Below are 16808 nucleotides of genomic sequence, written 5' to 3'. Positions count from 1 at the left end.
ATGAACACGACAGTAAGGAAGAGACCGTGATGCCAGCCTGCCCCAAGGAGGCATGTAGCCCAAGTCAGAGACAGGGACGTGCAGGAACCAACAACCTCAGGTCCAGGACCAAGCAGGTGGGGCTGGAAGTGGAGTCAGCAGGAATGTCATTTCCTCAGTGCAGGTGGGCTGGGGCATGAAGGTGGAAGTCACACTTGTGGGGACCAAGACCATCTCCTCTAACATGTGGGAGGAGAGTGGGCAGGGAAATCTGCTGAGTTACAGCATCCTGAGGAACATGTGGTGCTTAGGCATCATTTCCCACAACCACCCATCTGGACCCCCTCCTGACATGCCCCAGATGCCTGTCCTGGGAAAGGAGACAAGGGCCAGTGAGGGATGGAGACATGTCCGCAATTAGGAGCACTGGCTGCTCTCCCAGGTAACCTGAGATCAATACCCAGCACCCACATGGCAGCTCACAGTCATTTGTAACTCCAGATCCAATTGATCCAACACCCTCTTCTGTCCTAGGGGAGCACCAGATATGAACATGTGCACATACATACATGTAGGCAAAACACACATACACATAAAATTGAATTAAAAAAATTTTTTTAATTAAAGGCTGGCCAGTGAGATGGCTTAGTGCAGAGGTTCTCAATTTGAGGTCGAACAACCCTTTGACAGGGCTCACATATCAGATACCCTGCATGTCAGATATTTATATTAAGATTCATAACAGTAGCAATAGCAAATTTACAGTGTTGAAGTAGCAACAAAAGAATTTTATGGTTGGGAGTCACCACAACCCGAGGAACTGTATTCAAGGGTTGCTGCTAGGAAGGCTGAGAACCACTGGTACAGTGGACAAAGACACCTACAGCCAAGCCTGATGACCTGATTCCTGGGACCCACACGGCTGAAGGAGAAAACTGACATCTGCAAGCTGTTCTCTGACCTCTACAAGCATGCCCTATCACATAGGTGCCTAACACACACACACACACACACACACACACACACACACACACCACATGCACGTGCATCCTTAAAGAAAAGGCTGAGAATGTAGCTCAGTTGACATTGCTCGCACAGCATGCAGGAAACCCTGGGTTTGATCCTCAACATAGCATAGACAGCTTGTGGTAGTGTTCACCTATAATCTTAGCACCCAAGAGGTAGAGACAGAAAAATCTAAAGTTCAAGGCCAGCCTGGTCTACAGAGTCAGTTCCAGGACAGCCAGAGCTACATAATGAAACTGCCTCAAAAAACAAAAAAACAAAAAGTTCAAGGCCATTCTTAGCTACAAAACAAACTCAAGGTTATCCTGGGCTACAGGAAACCCTGTCTCAGACACAAAATAAACAAATAAGCAAAAAGTATATAGTTATGTATCTACGAAGATCTTGCTGGTCCAAGTGGCCCAGGTGGCCAGTGTTATGCCACTGATTGTACAATGTCGCACAACACTGCCTTTGAAGATTGGACTGTAACAGGGAGTGAGCCATGGCAACACCTAGCTGACTACTGGATTTATCTTGAGTTTCTGTAGAAATCGCTACCAAATGTGGAAATATGAGACAAATTCTCAGCCTGTCTTTAAGGTAACCCCACCAGTCGGGTAGAGGGGGGTCATGCAGAAGCATTTCTTCGGGTAGAGGGGGGTCATGCAGAAGCATTTCTTCGGGTAGAGGGGGGTCATGCAGAAGCATTTCTTCGGGTAGAGGGGGGTCATGCAGAAGCATTTCTTCAGGTTGTACCTAAAACTCACTTTATTTGTTCCCATCAAGAGGACCTGCCTCTTGCTGTCTTCTAGCACCCCTACTTGAGGAAGGCAAGATGGAACCTCATGCTTGGTGTACAGGAGGGAAGGACAAATGGCTTTGGCGGGGCCTGGGTGGGAGATGGCAGCCAGGGTGGGGAGGGGAGGGCCTCACCATCGCAGTTAGCTTCATCAGAGCGATCCTGGCAGTCGGCCTCACCATCGCAGCGCAGGCGCAGGTCCACGCACTGGCCTCGAGTGCAGGGGAACTGGGAGGCGGAGCACACTGGGCAGGCCTCCTCGTCGCTCCGGTCGGCACACTCGGGGAAGCCGTCACAGCGCCAGGCTCCAGGGATGCAGTCAATCTCACCAGTGGCGCACGCAAACTGATCAGGGGAGCAGGTGGGAGGCTCTGGGAGACGGAAGGGGACACAGTCACGCAGGTTCTGCCCAGGGAAGCACACAACTGCAGGGAGCCGTGAGACTGGCTCCCGTGTAGTAGGCTGGCTTCAAACCTGCTGTGTAGCCGAGGATGACCTTGAACTTCTGATTCCCTTGCCTCTACCTCCTGAGTACAGGGATTACAGGTGTGCACCACCAAATCTGGTTTACACAGTGCTAAGGACTGAACCCAGGGCCTTGTTCATGTTCTCTACATCCTCAATACATCTCTTCTTTCTTAGCGTTTGTGCACGTGTATGGTGCATGCACCCACGCAGACATGGATAGCATCCTTCTCTATCACTCTCCACCTTATTCCTTTGAAACAAGGGCTCTCACTGAACCTAGAGCTAGGCTGGCAGCCAGCAACCCCAGTGACACTCCTGTTTTGATATGGCTACTGGCGATACAAACTCAGGTGGTCATGCCTTCAGAGCAAGTGTCCTCACCCACTGAGCCCCCACATGTCTGTTTTCTATGGTAAAGAGCATGGACTGACTGGGAACTTTTGATTCAAGCAGCAATCGTTGACATCCACCACAGTAGACAGGGTGGAAAACCTGAGGAGTTTCTTGGCTTCTCCTCCTCTCTACACCCAGGTGCCACTGCATGAGTGACAGGGCTATGGAGAAGAGACAGGGGCCTGTGGCTAGGGCAGGCCACACAGAGGGAGCGATGGGGCTGTGCCGCTGAAACACTGCAGCATTTCAGGCCCTGCGCCGCCTGGCTCTTGTCTTGAAACAGGGCTCACATTTAAGAACCTCAGCAAGCCCTTCATCCTGGGACCAGACGAGTGGCCGCAGAAGACTGCAAAGTGTCTGTGTAGAAGACACACATCTCTCGGGCTGTGAGAAGGGCCCCCAAGCTGAGTGTAAAGGCACATGCCTGTAATCATAGCACTTGGGAGATGGAAAAGGATCTGGACTTCAAGGTTAACTTTGTCTACATTAAAAAGTTCAAGGCTAGTTTGGACTGTGGGAAACACTGTCTCAAAAATCAAACCAACCAACTAACCAAACAAACAAACAAACAAAAAACCAAAAGAAGAGACTTGAAGTCTCACAGTGGGGTAGTGACAGAGGGACACGTGTTCCCAAGTGGAGAGTCAGGCCTGGGTGCATTGCCCCTCCCTAGGCAGGGAGGCTCGGGCATCTATGGGAGCCATACTGCAACATCTTCAGATCACAAGTCTGTGTAAGTCACCAGAAGTGAAAGAGAGTGGACAGACACAAAATGTCTCTCTGCTCTTGGCCAAAATCTACAGTTTGATGTGTCACGCAGTATAAGAGAAGCCAGGCTAGCCGGGCGGTGGTGGCGCACGCCTTTAATCCCAGCACTCGGGAGGCAGAGCCAGGCGGATCTCTGTGAGTTCGAGGCCAGCCTGGGCTACAGAGTGAGTTCCAGGAAAGGCGCAAAGCTACACAGAGAAACCCTGTCTCGAAAAACCAAAAAAAAAAAAAAAAAAAAAAAAAAAAGAGAAGCCAGGCTAGTCCTTGAGCTCCTGGGGCAACAGCCAGTCTGTCAGGAGCAAGACTAGCCATTAAAAGAACAAGTGTCCATGTGCTCAGCCAAAGTCCAAAGCGTAGAAGGGGAGATCATGGGCAAGGATGAAGCTGAACCCTCCCAGGAGCTCAGAGAGAAAAATCAAGGTAGAATGCAGCCCAGGCCACCTGGGATGCCCAGGTCACTCTGGGGGCAGGCTTCATCACGGCGCATTGAAGACTATCATTTTTTTATTATAGCCATTCCCCACAAGTGCTCTGTTACTTAAAGGAAACCAGCCTGCCAGGCAGATGCTTTCAGTCTCATAGAGGGGAACATAGAGCTCACAGAAGGCAAGTGTCCATCTGAAAGTCACTCATCTTAGAGGTCAGAACCAGTCCTTGTGTTGGTTCTAGATGACACACCACCATCACAACCATGCAGCCCCGGGGGAAAGGAATATGGGGGGGGGGGGGGTCAGAAGCACAAATCTGTTACTACAGGGACTAGAGAGATGTTAAAAGCAGTTCAAAGCTCTGACTTCTCTTGCAGAAGACCAGGGTTCAGCTCCTAGCACCCATCTGGAAGCTCACAACTGCTTGTAACACTAGTTCCAAGGGATATATGCTCTTCTGGCTCGCATGGACACCGTAGGCATGTGGTGCATAGACATAAATGCAAGTGAACATTTATGCACATAAAACCGAAATAAATCTTATTTAAAATCTAAGATCCAACAACCCTGTCGGTAACTGACAGTGAACTAGGTGGTCAGGAAGGATAAAGATGACTGATTAGTACTATCAATCAACTGGATCTAATAAATCTTTCTAGATTATTCCACCTGACAACAACAGAATCCCCATTCTTCTCAAGGGCACATAAAACACTCACCAAGACAGAGTCCAGAACACATAGCAGCCATAAAGCACTTTGTTATATTTAAAGAACAGAAATCTCACAAGGGAAGCTCTCAGACCACAGTGGGATTAAAGGAGAAATCGGAGCAGAGATAGCTGGGACATTCCTAACTATCTAGAGACCAAACAAATCCTTCCAGACAAGAACACTTACCATTGAGCCAACCTGCACCTCACAACACACTTCTAAACAATACACGACTGAAGAAAATGTCTCTCAAGGTTTTTTTTAAAATATTTCAACTACCGGGGTGGGGATCAGTACATGCCACACAATCCTAAGGACCTGAGTTCAATCTCAGCACCCAGTGTGAAAAGCCAGGTGTGGTGGCACATGCTCATAATTCCAGTGCTGGGGATGCAGAAAGAGGAGGTTCCCTGGGGCCACTGGACAGACAGCCTAGCCTAAGTGTCAAGTCCAGATCCCAGTGAGAGACCTTGTCTAAAAAAACAAGGTGGATGCTGAGGAATAACAGCCTAGATTAACCCCTGGCCTCCACAGCACATGTGCACACAGAGACACACACACACTCATCTAGAGATCTGAAAACTAAGGTACAACTTATTAAAAATCTGTGAGATGCAGGAAAAGCACACACGCAAGTGTTAAAAGGGGGAGGGGTGGCTGTAAGTAAAGAAATGACTGCTTTGGAGGTTCGATGCCACAGGGACTGTCATCTTAAAGCATGCAGGGCAGTGCGGTGGCTCCCTACTCAAAAGTCCCAACAGAAGGCATCAAGGTCTCACTTACCACCACAGGTCAGCAGGTTCTGCAGGAGCACGAGGTGGACTGGGCATGAGCACCGTGGCGTTCCGTCACCCTTGGCGATGCAGATGTGGGAGCAGCCACCATTGTCTCGGGCACACGGATGGGCTGCTGTAGGGACAAAGCAGGACAGAGTAAGGTCAGGCTCTCCCTTCCTCCTCAGGGCTCACTGTGTCCAGACACCTATAGAAGACCATCTCACTTGATCCCTTCAGCAGCCCAGTTGATCAATACTAATATGGAAACTGAGATGGCTTAGAGGTCAAGAGCACTAGCTGCTCTTCCAGAGGACCAGGGTTCAATCCCCAGCACCCACATGGCAGCTCACTACTATCTATAACTTCAGTTCAAAGAGACCCAGCACCCTCACACAGATACACATGAAGGCAAAACACTAATGCACATAAAAATAAAAAGTATTTTTTTAAATAAATGGAGTCTGGCAGCACTGCTATACTGTGAACACACAGCTGTCATGTTGCCACATCCCTGAAGAGAGCTTACCCGAGAATTCCCTGTCCTTGTTACTGTTAGGGTCCAAGAAAACCCCCAAGAAAGACCAATAGTCACATATGCAATTTAGCAAGAGCGTTTATTTCCAGCATGATGGGGTGGCAAATAGCGAAGGGGGGTCGCAAGCTCCTTTTAAGCAGAGTTAGGGGAATTCCAGAGAGGAGGGATTAATCTGGTGCTGATTGGTGGAGGGAAGATTAGTCTGGGAGTTGATTGGTGGGAGGCTGTAGTGGTTAGGGTCCCATTGGTGGTGGTGGTGGGGTCTACTGTCTATGGGCTTGTTGATGAGAGGGTAAGGAAAGCTACCTTTAGCTAGCAGAAGTCTGGGGGACATCTGCTGAGGCAGCAGAAGGGGCTTGGGGGTGCTTGCTGAGCCAGCAGAAGGGAGCACCTGCTGGGCCGGCAGGAGGCTGGGGGGCACCTGTTGATTGGTTGCCCCTAATTTGTGGTTTTCCTGAGAATTGCTTGCTCAGCTCCAGCCCATTCCAGTGAACTAAGGCCTGGTCCATGCCAGGGCAGCTAGGGGAGCCTGTTAGGGCCCTGGCCTGGCCATCCAGTCCTTTCAGTTACCTGGTACACCTCACGTTAAGTCTCCACACGGACATTCCAGTCCTTACCCTGGCTCACTAAAGGCTACCTGGTTCTTCTGTCCCCTCAGCTATAAAGTGACTGGCTTTCTGAGGATCTTATCAGGCAAGAGCTGTCACCATTCCAACTATTCCATGGTCATTCTGAAGGCCTGTGACATCTAGGAGCCTGTGACTTTGCAAGAAGCCAGGAGAACAGAGATATCCTGTTAGCTTTGTTTACCGAGACAGAGTTTCACTATGTAGCTCTGGCTAGCCTGGAACTAATTATCTAAACTAGGCTGACCTCAAATTTGCTACGATTCTCCTGCCTTGGCCTCCTGAGTGCTGGGATTGTAGGTGTGCACCAACGTGCCTGGCTAGAATGCAGATGTTCTACCCTATATCTGCAGATACACAGACTGAGCAGAAACGATTTGTCCAGAGAGCTCACTTCCCCAGGATCCCAGTGACCCAGAGGACAGAAAACCTGCTGCTATCCAACCCAGGTGGCTAATTCCCTGCTTCAGAGCTCAACCCAGCTTTGACCAGATTGCCTAACCTCCCCACTCACTCCCCAAAGCACTTGTATTCCATATGTTACTCTACAGATTTTGGTTATGGATTCCCAACCTCTAGGGTTGAGCAAGAGAAACCACAGATGACCAAGTCAAGGGCTCTGGCCTCAACCAACCCAAGCTGCATGAGACGGGCAACTGAGCATGGTCCTCCTCACACAGTAGAATTACCGTAAGGCAGCTCAAGAGACATGTTGATATGACAAGCATGCATCCAAGCTAACTATGAATGTCACCCAACACAAAATCAGAAACTTACTTAAAACATCATGACAGGGCCAGAGAGGTGGCGGCTCAGAAGGTGAGGGAACCGGCTGTTCAAGCTGAGCCACCTGAGTTCAGCCCCTGGAACCCACTGTGCTGGTTAGCTTTTTCTCAATTTGACAAAAACTAGAGTCATGTGAAGAGGGAAGGGACCTCAAATGAAGAACTGCCTCTAACAGATTGGCCTGTGGGCATGTCTCTGGGGGCATTTTCTTGATTATTGAATGCAGGAAAGCCCGTCCTGTGCAGTATGCCTGGGCAGGTGGTCCTGGACGGTATAAGAAAGCAGGCAAATCATGGGAGCAAGCCACTAAGCAGTGTTCCTCCATGTCATCTGCTCAGTTCCTGCCTTGAGTTCCTGCCCTGGCTTCTTCAGTGATGGACTGTGACCTGTCACCCAAACACAGTTGCTTTTGGTCATGCTGTTTATCACAGCAACAGGAAAAGTATCTAGGATTGTCAAAAGTTGAACACACATGAACAAGGGATGCAGGAGATTCCACCATAGTCCCAGCAAAGGGACAGCCAAGGGGAAAGCTGATCCTGGAAACAGAATTAGCAGGTAGCAGGAGTGACTCCAATGGAGGCATGGGGAGGACAGGGAGCCGAGAATGGCTCCAGGTGCAGACCTGCTTAGCACCAAGGGCCTGGAGTGAGAGGCCTGGACCGTATGGAGGATAAGTAGCATGGGGGTGGGGCAGCCCCAGTTCTGAACTCTGAGAAAGCAGAGTGTGCTCCTGGGGCAAGAGGGGAAATCAGGATTTGATCAGCTGATAAGAAGGGCTGCCATGTTTGGACAAGCACACCAAAAAGGCTTTGTGCCAGCCTGTGGAGCAGCTAGAAAGCTCCTTTCTTTGTCTTTAATTGGAACCCAGGGACTTGTGCTTCCTAGGAGAGGGACACTGAGGCATTCAGAGTGGGACCTAGCTAGAGATGGAGCTCAAGGGTAGAATACTTGTGCAGCATGCATGAGAGACCTGAATTCAATCCCAAGGACTAAAAAAAAAACAAAACAGTTGGAGCCTAATGGGGAGTCTTTGGAATACTGAGAGTATGTCTTCAAAGGAGGTAGTGGGAACCCATCGCTCCCTCTGTTTGGGTTCTGTGAAGCGTGTAGCCTTGCTTCATCAATCATACAATCATAGCTATAATGTACCCTACCTCATCAGACCCAAGAGCAACACAGCTGTGCATGCATGCGCGCTCTCTCTCTCTCTCTCTCTCTCTCTCTCTCTCTCTCTCTCTCTCTCTCTCACACACACACACACACACACACACACACACACACACACACACACACACACACGGAAATCCAGCACCTGAGGTTGAGGCCAGAGAACTGTCAAGAATTCCAGGCTAGCCGGGCGGTGGTGGCGCACGCCTTTAATCCCAGCACTCGGGAGGCAGAGCCAGGCGGATCTCTGTGAGTTCAAGGCCAGCCTGGGCTACCAAGTGAGTTCCAGGAAAGGCGCAAAGCTACACAGAGAAACCCTGTCTCGAAAAACCAAAAAAAAAAAAAAAAAAAAAAAAAAAAAAGAATTCCAGGCTAACCTGGGTTACCTAGAGAGAACGTATCTTAAAACTAAACAGATAGATGACAGATACGGACAAATGACAGAGATGGACAGATGGATAGGTTGGGATTGGTAGGTAGGTAGGTAGGTAGATAGACAGTCAGACAGACAGACAGAATTAAAAAACAAAAACAAAAACCAAACAGGCTTGGGGACGACTGTACAGCAGCAAACAAAAATGACGGCAGAGAGGAGCTCCCTGGACACATACTGGCCTTCAGTGCCGAGCCCATGACCGCCTTGGGCCCATGGCTCTTGCGCCAGCAGCCCATCTGACTTCAGCAGGGCTGATTCAGGAGTCCGTAAGCAATGTCACCCTCCCCGCAAGGGACCCCACCACAAATCCTGTCCCCTCTCACATACAGAACTCCTCCAGGCTGACTTCCTCCACGGCATGGATGCCTGTCAGGTGGGTGACACGGCCCTGAACCCTAGTCCGCTTGTCCCCTGTGGTCTTCTCCACACGTTCAATCATCTGCTGCTGGCGGTCGATCCAGTAGAGGTGTCTGCCCAGCACTGTCAGACCCACTGGCTGCACGATATTGGCATCTTCCAGGGTCAGGCGGTTGGCCCCTATGGGTAGCACAAAGGCTCCATGAGTGGGAGAAAGTGAAGAGCCAGACCACTGGGCTCAGGAGAACAGATTTAAAGAGAGGGCCACGAGGGAGTCTGGGGTACTTCTGTACTCTCCAGAGCTGGGAGCTGCAGCAGATACCATGGAATCAGCCTGCTCCCACAAGGGCTGGCCTAGGATTCAGGATTATATCATATGGTCACTGGCTTCTATAAGCATGGTGCTTCCTTGTGTTGTGTGTGTGTGTGTGTGTGTGTGTGTGTGTGTGTGTGTGTGTGTGCGTAATATTTATGTGGAAGAGGTATGTGTATACATATGTGTGCATGCATGTGAAGGCCAGAAGTCTCAATCATTTCTCCATCTCGTTTATTTCTTTAAGGTTTGTTTTTAATTATTTATTTGTTTATTTATTTTTTGAGACAGGGCCTCTCTATACAGCCGTTGCTATCCTGGAACTCTTCATATAGACCAGGCTGGCCTCCAACTCACAGAGATCCATCTGCCTCTGTCTCCCAAGTGCTAGGATTAAAGGTGTGCATCACTACACCCAGCTTTCTAAAAGTATTTTTAAATATTTATTTTTATTTTATGCATATCGGTCCTTTGCCTGCATGTATGTCTGTGCACCAGAAGTCTACAGTGTCCAAGGAGGCCAGAAGAGGGCATTGGATCTCCTGAAAGTGGAGTTACAGATGGTTGTGAGCTGTCATGTTGGGATTGAGAACTAAACTCAGGTCCTATGCAAGAAGAACCAGTGCTCTTAACCATTAAGCCATCTCTGCAGCCTCCTTATTTTTTATTACATTTATTTGCGTGTATGTATGTGGTGGGAGAGGTACATGCCACAGCACACCTGCAGAGGTCAGAGGACAACTTGTAGGAGGAGTCAGTTCTCACCTTCACCATGTGGATCCTGGGGATCAAACGCCTGTCATCAGGCTTGGTGGCAAGGGCCTTTACCCACTGAGTCATCTGGCTGCCTCTCCACCTTATTTTTTGAGAAGATCTCTTACTGAAACTGGAGCTCACTGATTTGGCTAGACTAGCTGGCCAGAGAGCCCAATGGATCCTGTGTCTGCCTTCCCAACATCGGGATCCCAGGCATGTGCCACAGTCCCTAGTTGTGCTGGGTTCTGGGGATCAGAGTTCAGATCCTTATGCTGCACAACAAGCTCTTTAGCAACTGAGCCACCTCCCCAGTGACACAGCTTTTATTAGATGAAAAGGTGCAAGGACCCAGCACCCCCTAAGTACCAAATTCTGCTTCTCCATAGTCCAGGGCTCCAATCCAGGCCCCCGTGGTGTAAGGAATATGCATGAACATACAGAACTGCAGCATAATGCCAGGTTCACAGCAGGCCGAGGACTAGGTGGTGGCTGCTACCCTTACTGGTGGCAAGGAAAGCTCTTTAGGGTCATGGGAGGGTTACACCTACAGGACTCAATGACTGGAAATATCCAGAATGCATACCCGACAGGTCACAGCTTTCGATGCGCTTTAGGTCTGCATCTACCCAGAAGAGCTTTCCCAGAGCGTTGTCCACCACGAGGGCCACAGGGCGGATGAGGCCCGTGGTGAAGAGGACCTCACGTTCTGTGCCATCCAGAGAGGCCCGCTCAATCTTGGCTGCATGGTCCTGCATGTTGGTGAAGTACATGTACCTATGGAAATAGTGCACGGAAGTAGTGGGTAAAGAGTGGATGCTGGAAGCACTCACTGCCCCCTCATCCAGTACCAGCCCAGCCCAACCCTACTGCCATCCAATCAGCAGCCCCTGCCTCTCACAGTTGGTCTTAGAGGCTGATGAGCCACATCTCATGGGGGGTGCGGGGGGGGGGAATAGTATCCCTCAAATTCATGCTACCATGGAACTCAGGATGTGAGCTTCTTTGAAAATATGAGGATTGAGATGAAACCCTTATATGTGAGGGTGGGCCCCAAATCCAGTTGAGAGGCTGCTGAAGAGAAATAGAGACAGCCATAGAGCACAGAAAGGCAGTGTGATCAGAGGGGAAGCCTGGGATGATGGGACAAGTCAAGGAATGTCTGCAGCCACCACAGCTGAGACTGTCCTCCATCACATCAGAGGAAGGGAGTCCTGCCAATACCTGGGCTGTGGACCTCTGAGTCTGAGACAGTAAGTGGATAAGCATTGTTGCCACAGGACATTTGTCTATACCCCTGCCCAACTGCCAAGGAGCATGTCTACACCGAAGCCCATCTCCTCAGAGAGTGCTCTCTCAGCTCCTGAACCGCTGTCCTCCAGGAACTAGGGTTCCACTTGGAGGCTGATTTCAGCTCCTCAGGATCTGACACCACTGTCCTCCTCAGGATCACAGAAAAGGACACCAAGACTCTGAGAGTCTGCATCATGTGCCCACAGCCATGGGGCAGTGAAGTGCAGGAGTCAGGATTTGAACTCTGGCATCCCTGCCCTGCTTTCCATGTCATAGATAACACCTGCTTTACATGTCAGCCCTGCAGGAGTTAAAGGCCATCATGCTCCTGCCTGAGGCCTTGCAAGCTCAGCTTTCTCTTGAGCTTCACGGGTATCTGTCCCAGTGCCCTCTCCCAAACCAGGTACTCTGAGGACCAACAGATTCAAGGCATGACACATTTTGAGTTGTGTCTGGGGCAGAATGTGTGCAGCCCCAAAGACCAAGTTGGACAGGTTACAGACACAGGCCCATGCAGCAGGGCTCACATCCGAGAGTTCTCCCACCCCCATCCAGACTTCACCTTCTGTTTATGCAGCTGGAATCCTGTGTATAATGCTGAAAACTTTGCCTAGCCCCCAACAGGCCAGCACCACAGGTCCTTAGGGGCCAGAGAATGACTACATGCCTGAGCAGGATGCAGCCCTCACCCCAGTGCCTGCGCACCCTGGGGCACCTACCCTCGCTCAGCATTGACAGCGATGGCCCTTGGCTTGTCACGGTCCCCTCGAAGCACCACTCCCATGGCATCCCCATCCAGCCGGTGGACATTGATGGTGTTGGTGGCCTCACAGGTCCAGAATAGTGTCCGGCTGTAGATGTCAATGCTGAGGTCGTGTGGCTGTCTGTCTGGGCTCAAACTCTGGCTGGGAGAGGTCAGCATGGAGAGCTGTGAGAGGGAAGCAGAAGCAGCTTGCACCACACTGTCGTGCACAGTGAGCCCGGGGGAAAGCAGAAGTCCCAAGTTCAGCCTCAAAGTCAAGATTCCAACAAGTCTGGGGCGTTTCTTCCAGACCTGGTTCTTTAAAAACAAACATCTGTTTGATTTTGTGCATGTATGTGTGTACATGCACATTTCACAGCACACATGTGGAGCTCAGAGGACAATCTGTGAGAATTGGTTCTTTCCTTCTACCATGTGGGTCCTAGGATTTGAACTCAGGTCATCCATCAGGCATGATTTCAAGCACTTTTATCCACTGAGACATCCTGATGGTCCTCAACTTAGACCTTAATGGTATGCCCACTTAAGAATGCACAGAACAGCTGGGCAGTGATGGCACACACCTTTAATCCCAGCAATCAGGAGGTAGAAGCAGGCGAATCTCAGTGAGTTTGAGACCAGCCTAATCTACAGAGTGAGCTCCAGGACAGCCAGGGGTACCAAGGCCTGACTCCAGGCCCCAAGAAGGAGTGCACCAGAGGACACTGGCAGGCTGTCAACCAGATAGACACAGGACCCGAAGCCCAGCGTCTATCCCTTCATTCCCACTGTTTAGGACTCAGGCTCATGGCTTTGTACGCTCAAACCTTGTTCGTTTGATTCAGTAGCTGGAATAGTAGGATGGAATCCAGAGGACTACCTCTTTTCTCACCAGACCCTATGGAGGAGGAGGGGCCCAGGCTGTCGAGTCAGGCAAGGGGCAAAGGGCAGGGGCTGGGGTTGGTGGGGTGGGGAGGGTGAAGCAGGGCAAGGGCATGTAGCAAGTGACGGGGTAGGCAGAGATGCAGGTAGGGGTACCTGGGGCACGCAAGGGAACAGGGCAGAGAGAAGCAGAGGAAGATGTGGCCCTGTAGGAAGGTGTCTGGGGACGGCAGGAGGAGTGGGTGGGACAGGTGGTTCTGAGAATCACAGGGACTTTCAGGAGATTTGTACCGTGGAGCATTCTTTCAGGGACGCTACAGTCATCAGTTAGCACTCAAGAAGACTGTCAGAGAGATGACAGCCTGGAGTCACTAACCCAGCCTGGGTTTAAAGTGACAACCACTCATTTTCACCACCAACAGAGATTAGGGGTGATGTGGGGGGAGGGGGGCTGTAACTGTGACTTGATAAACTGACAAGCCAGTGAGGATTTCTGTGATGGGCCTTGTGATAGCTCATCTCATCTGTCAACCTGATTACATCTAGAATTTTCCTGGGAGATCACCTGGCCTCAGGGCAAACTGGTGGGAGGTTATCCTGATTGGGTTAATCTAGGTGGGAAAGCCCACGATGGGTGGCACCATTCCCTGCCTAGGATCCTGGCCTGTGAGGTGGTATTGTGTTCCCCAAAATATTGTGCACCCTAATAAACTTATCTGGGGACAGAGACAGAACAGCCACAATATTAAACATAGAGGATAGGCAGTGGTAGCACATGCCTTTAATCCTAGCATTCCAGAGGCAGAAATCCATCTGTTCAAGGATACAGCCAAGCATTGTGACTCACACCTTTAATCCCAGAAAGCAAGCCTTTAATCCCAGGGAGTGAGGCAGAAAGCAGAAAGATATATAAGGCGTGAGGACCAGAAACTAGAAGCATTTGGCCTGGTTAAGCTTTTAGGTTTTGAGCAGCACTGTTCAGCTGAGACCCATTCTAGATGAGGACTCAGAGGCCTCCAGTCTGAGGAAACAAGACCAGCTGAGGATCCGGCGAGGTGAGGTAGCTGTGGCTTGTTTTGGTTCTCTGATCTTCCAGTTCACCCCAATACCTGGCTCACATTTGATTTTATTAATAAGAACTTTTTAAGATTCATGCTACAGGGCTGTATAAAAAGACGTCAGTGAGGGTGACTGGTAAACGTGATGAACCTGAGTTTGCTCTCTGGAACCGGCATGGTAGAGGGAAAGAACAGACTCTCCTAAGTTGCTCTGTGGCCCCACCCCATGCATGGTGTAGCACATACTACCTGACTCAATTAAAAAAAAAAATGTAAAAAATAACTTAAAAAAGGAAAACAAAGCACAGTATCCACTGCTCTCTGCTGCTGCTGCTGCCTTGTTGTTTTGAGACAGTATCTCACAAAGTAGTCCTGGCTAGTCTGAACAGCTCACAGAGGTCCAGCCGCCTCTGCTTCCCAAGGGCTGGGACCCGGAACTCTGTTTCTGGACCATGGATACAATGTGACCAACACGCCAACCACCACCTCGGCTTCTGCTTCCTTAGCTGGAGCTCCAACAGACTGTACTTTGAACTGTGAGACAATCCTTTCTTCTATAAGTTATTTTCATCGGGGTGTTTTATCACAGCAACAGAAAAGTAACTAAAACAGACATCCGGCTCAAAGGGATCCTACCAGTCTCCAATCACCGCCTGGCACAAACAACAAAAACCAAAAACTACATTTTCTAGAGTTTCCAGAGAAGATCTGTAAACTAGCCCATGGAGTAAGCTCTCCCCTCAGCTGTCACGAAGCATCAGTTGTCACACTACATTGGTAAAGGGGCCGCTGGGTTCTATGGCTTTTGTAAAAGGCATCTTGGGAAAGCCCCTTGAGGCAGGCTCAGTTGCTCCAGTACATGTATCCTTCCTGAACTGGTCAGGCGCAGCCGGAAGGCTCAGCCCTGTTAGATTTGAAAACTATAGGCTGACTGGAGGTGGTGGTGCACGCCTTTTATCCCAGGACTTTAGAGGCAGAGGCAGGGGGAGTGAGATCCAGGCTAGTCTGGTATACACAGCAAGTTCCAGGACATCCAGGGCTACAGAGAGATACCCTGTCTCCAAGAAAGGGGGGGGGGGGGGGGGGGGGAGGAAGGAACAGAGAGAGGGAGGGGGAGTGAGGGGGAGAGAAAAGAAAGAGAGAGAGAGAGAGAGAGAGAGAGAGAGAGAGAGAGAGAGAGAGAGAGAGAACAGCTGGCAGAATGGTTCCGTGGGTAAAGATGATTGCAACTAAGCCTGACACTGAAGTCTGATACCCAGGATTCATATGTTGAAGGAGAGAGCTGACTTCTATAAGTTCCTCTGACCGCCACATTCCTGCTCACACACATACACATAACTAAATAAATTAAGAAACATAATCAATTTTTAAGGAAAATTCAGGATTAGCATTTGATAATACACAATTTCACTTAAGGGAAACACAAAAAGAATGAAGAAGCTGGTGTAGGAGAACACAAATGTAGCCCCAGTACCCAGGAGACGGCAAACGGGAAGATGAGGAGCCATCCTTGGCTACATACTGAGTTTGAGGCCAGCCTGGGATACAGATAAAAAAAAAAAACCCTGCCTTTTAAAAAAACAACCAGCCGGGCGGTGGTGGCGCACGCCTTTAATCCCAGCACTCGGGAGGCAGAGCCAGGTGGATCTCTGTGAGTTCGAGGCCAGCCTGGACTACCAAGTGAGTTTCAGGAAAGGCGCAAAGCTACACAGAGAAACCCTGTCTCAAAAAACCGAAAAAAAAAAAATAATAATAATAAAAAATAAATAAAAAAACAACCAAGGGTAGAAGAGGTGGGTCAAGGGTTAAAGAGCTGGCGGCACACGCATGAGGACTGGAGTCAGGAGCCTCAGAAAGTCACATAAGTGCAGGGTGAGCACGACAGACCCAGAAGGTGGAGACGGGACCCCAGAGCAAGCAGAGCAGCAAGACTGACGGAGAGACCTGCCTGTGAATAAGATGGATGATCGGTAAAGGTGATTCCCAGCATCAACATCAGGACCACTCCCCACCACACACACACACTCATGTGCACAAAAACAGGTGCCCTGCACATGCAAAACAGACCTCCCCCCCCCCCCAACACACACACACGGAGAAAAAAGGTGAATGTAGACACTTGTCCTGGCATATGGCTCCAAGAAGACCAGAGGACACTCATACCTCCATTCATATGCTATGAGCCACATCCAGCCGCACCCGCAGCCAGAACTTCCTGCCCTGCTTCCCATGATGCTCCCATTTCATAAGGCCCACATACTGCAATCCCTGATGCTCCACACTCACAGACACAGGAGCGACTGGCCAAGCAAAGGGGAGTGTTGCTCCAACACTCCCAACAATCCCCTCCTGCTTTCTATGTATCACTGACAGAGACTGGTGGGGGGAGGGTTAAAGTTATTATTTATTTCTATGTGTATAGGTGTTTTGTCTTCATACTTGTCTGTGTACAATTTGCATGCCTGGTGCCCAACGAGGCCAGAAGAGGGTACTGGATACCCTAGGACTGGAGTTACAGACAGTTG

The 16808-nt window shown here is 50.0% G+C and overlaps 1 protein-coding gene across 1 annotated transcript in view; it reads right to left on the bottom strand.

Moving 5' to 3' along the window:
* The window catches only part of Lrp5 (LDL receptor related protein 5), a 77941-nt gene that overhangs the window by 10845 nt on the left and 50288 nt on the right, over positions 1-16808 (bottom strand). Inside the window, exons 13-17 of the mRNA XM_059263697.1 lie at positions 12321-12529; positions 10895-11085; positions 9213-9422; positions 5340-5465; positions 1921-2157 (exon numbers count right to left, since the gene is read on the bottom strand). Of these exons, the coding sequence (XP_059119680.1) occupies positions 1921-2157; positions 5340-5465; positions 9213-9422; positions 10895-11085; positions 12321-12529 (973 nt within the window). The remainder of the gene's footprint in view (positions 1-1920; positions 2158-5339; positions 5466-9212; positions 9423-10894; positions 11086-12320; positions 12530-16808) is intronic.

The sequence above is a fragment of the Peromyscus eremicus genome, chromosome 1, assembly GCF_949786415.1.
Source record: "Peromyscus eremicus chromosome 1, PerEre_H2_v1, whole genome shotgun sequence".
In the NCBI taxonomy this organism is placed as follows: Eukaryota; Metazoa; Chordata; class Mammalia; order Rodentia; family Cricetidae; genus Peromyscus; species Peromyscus eremicus.
This window is presented reverse-complemented; position numbering and strand designations above follow the sequence as displayed.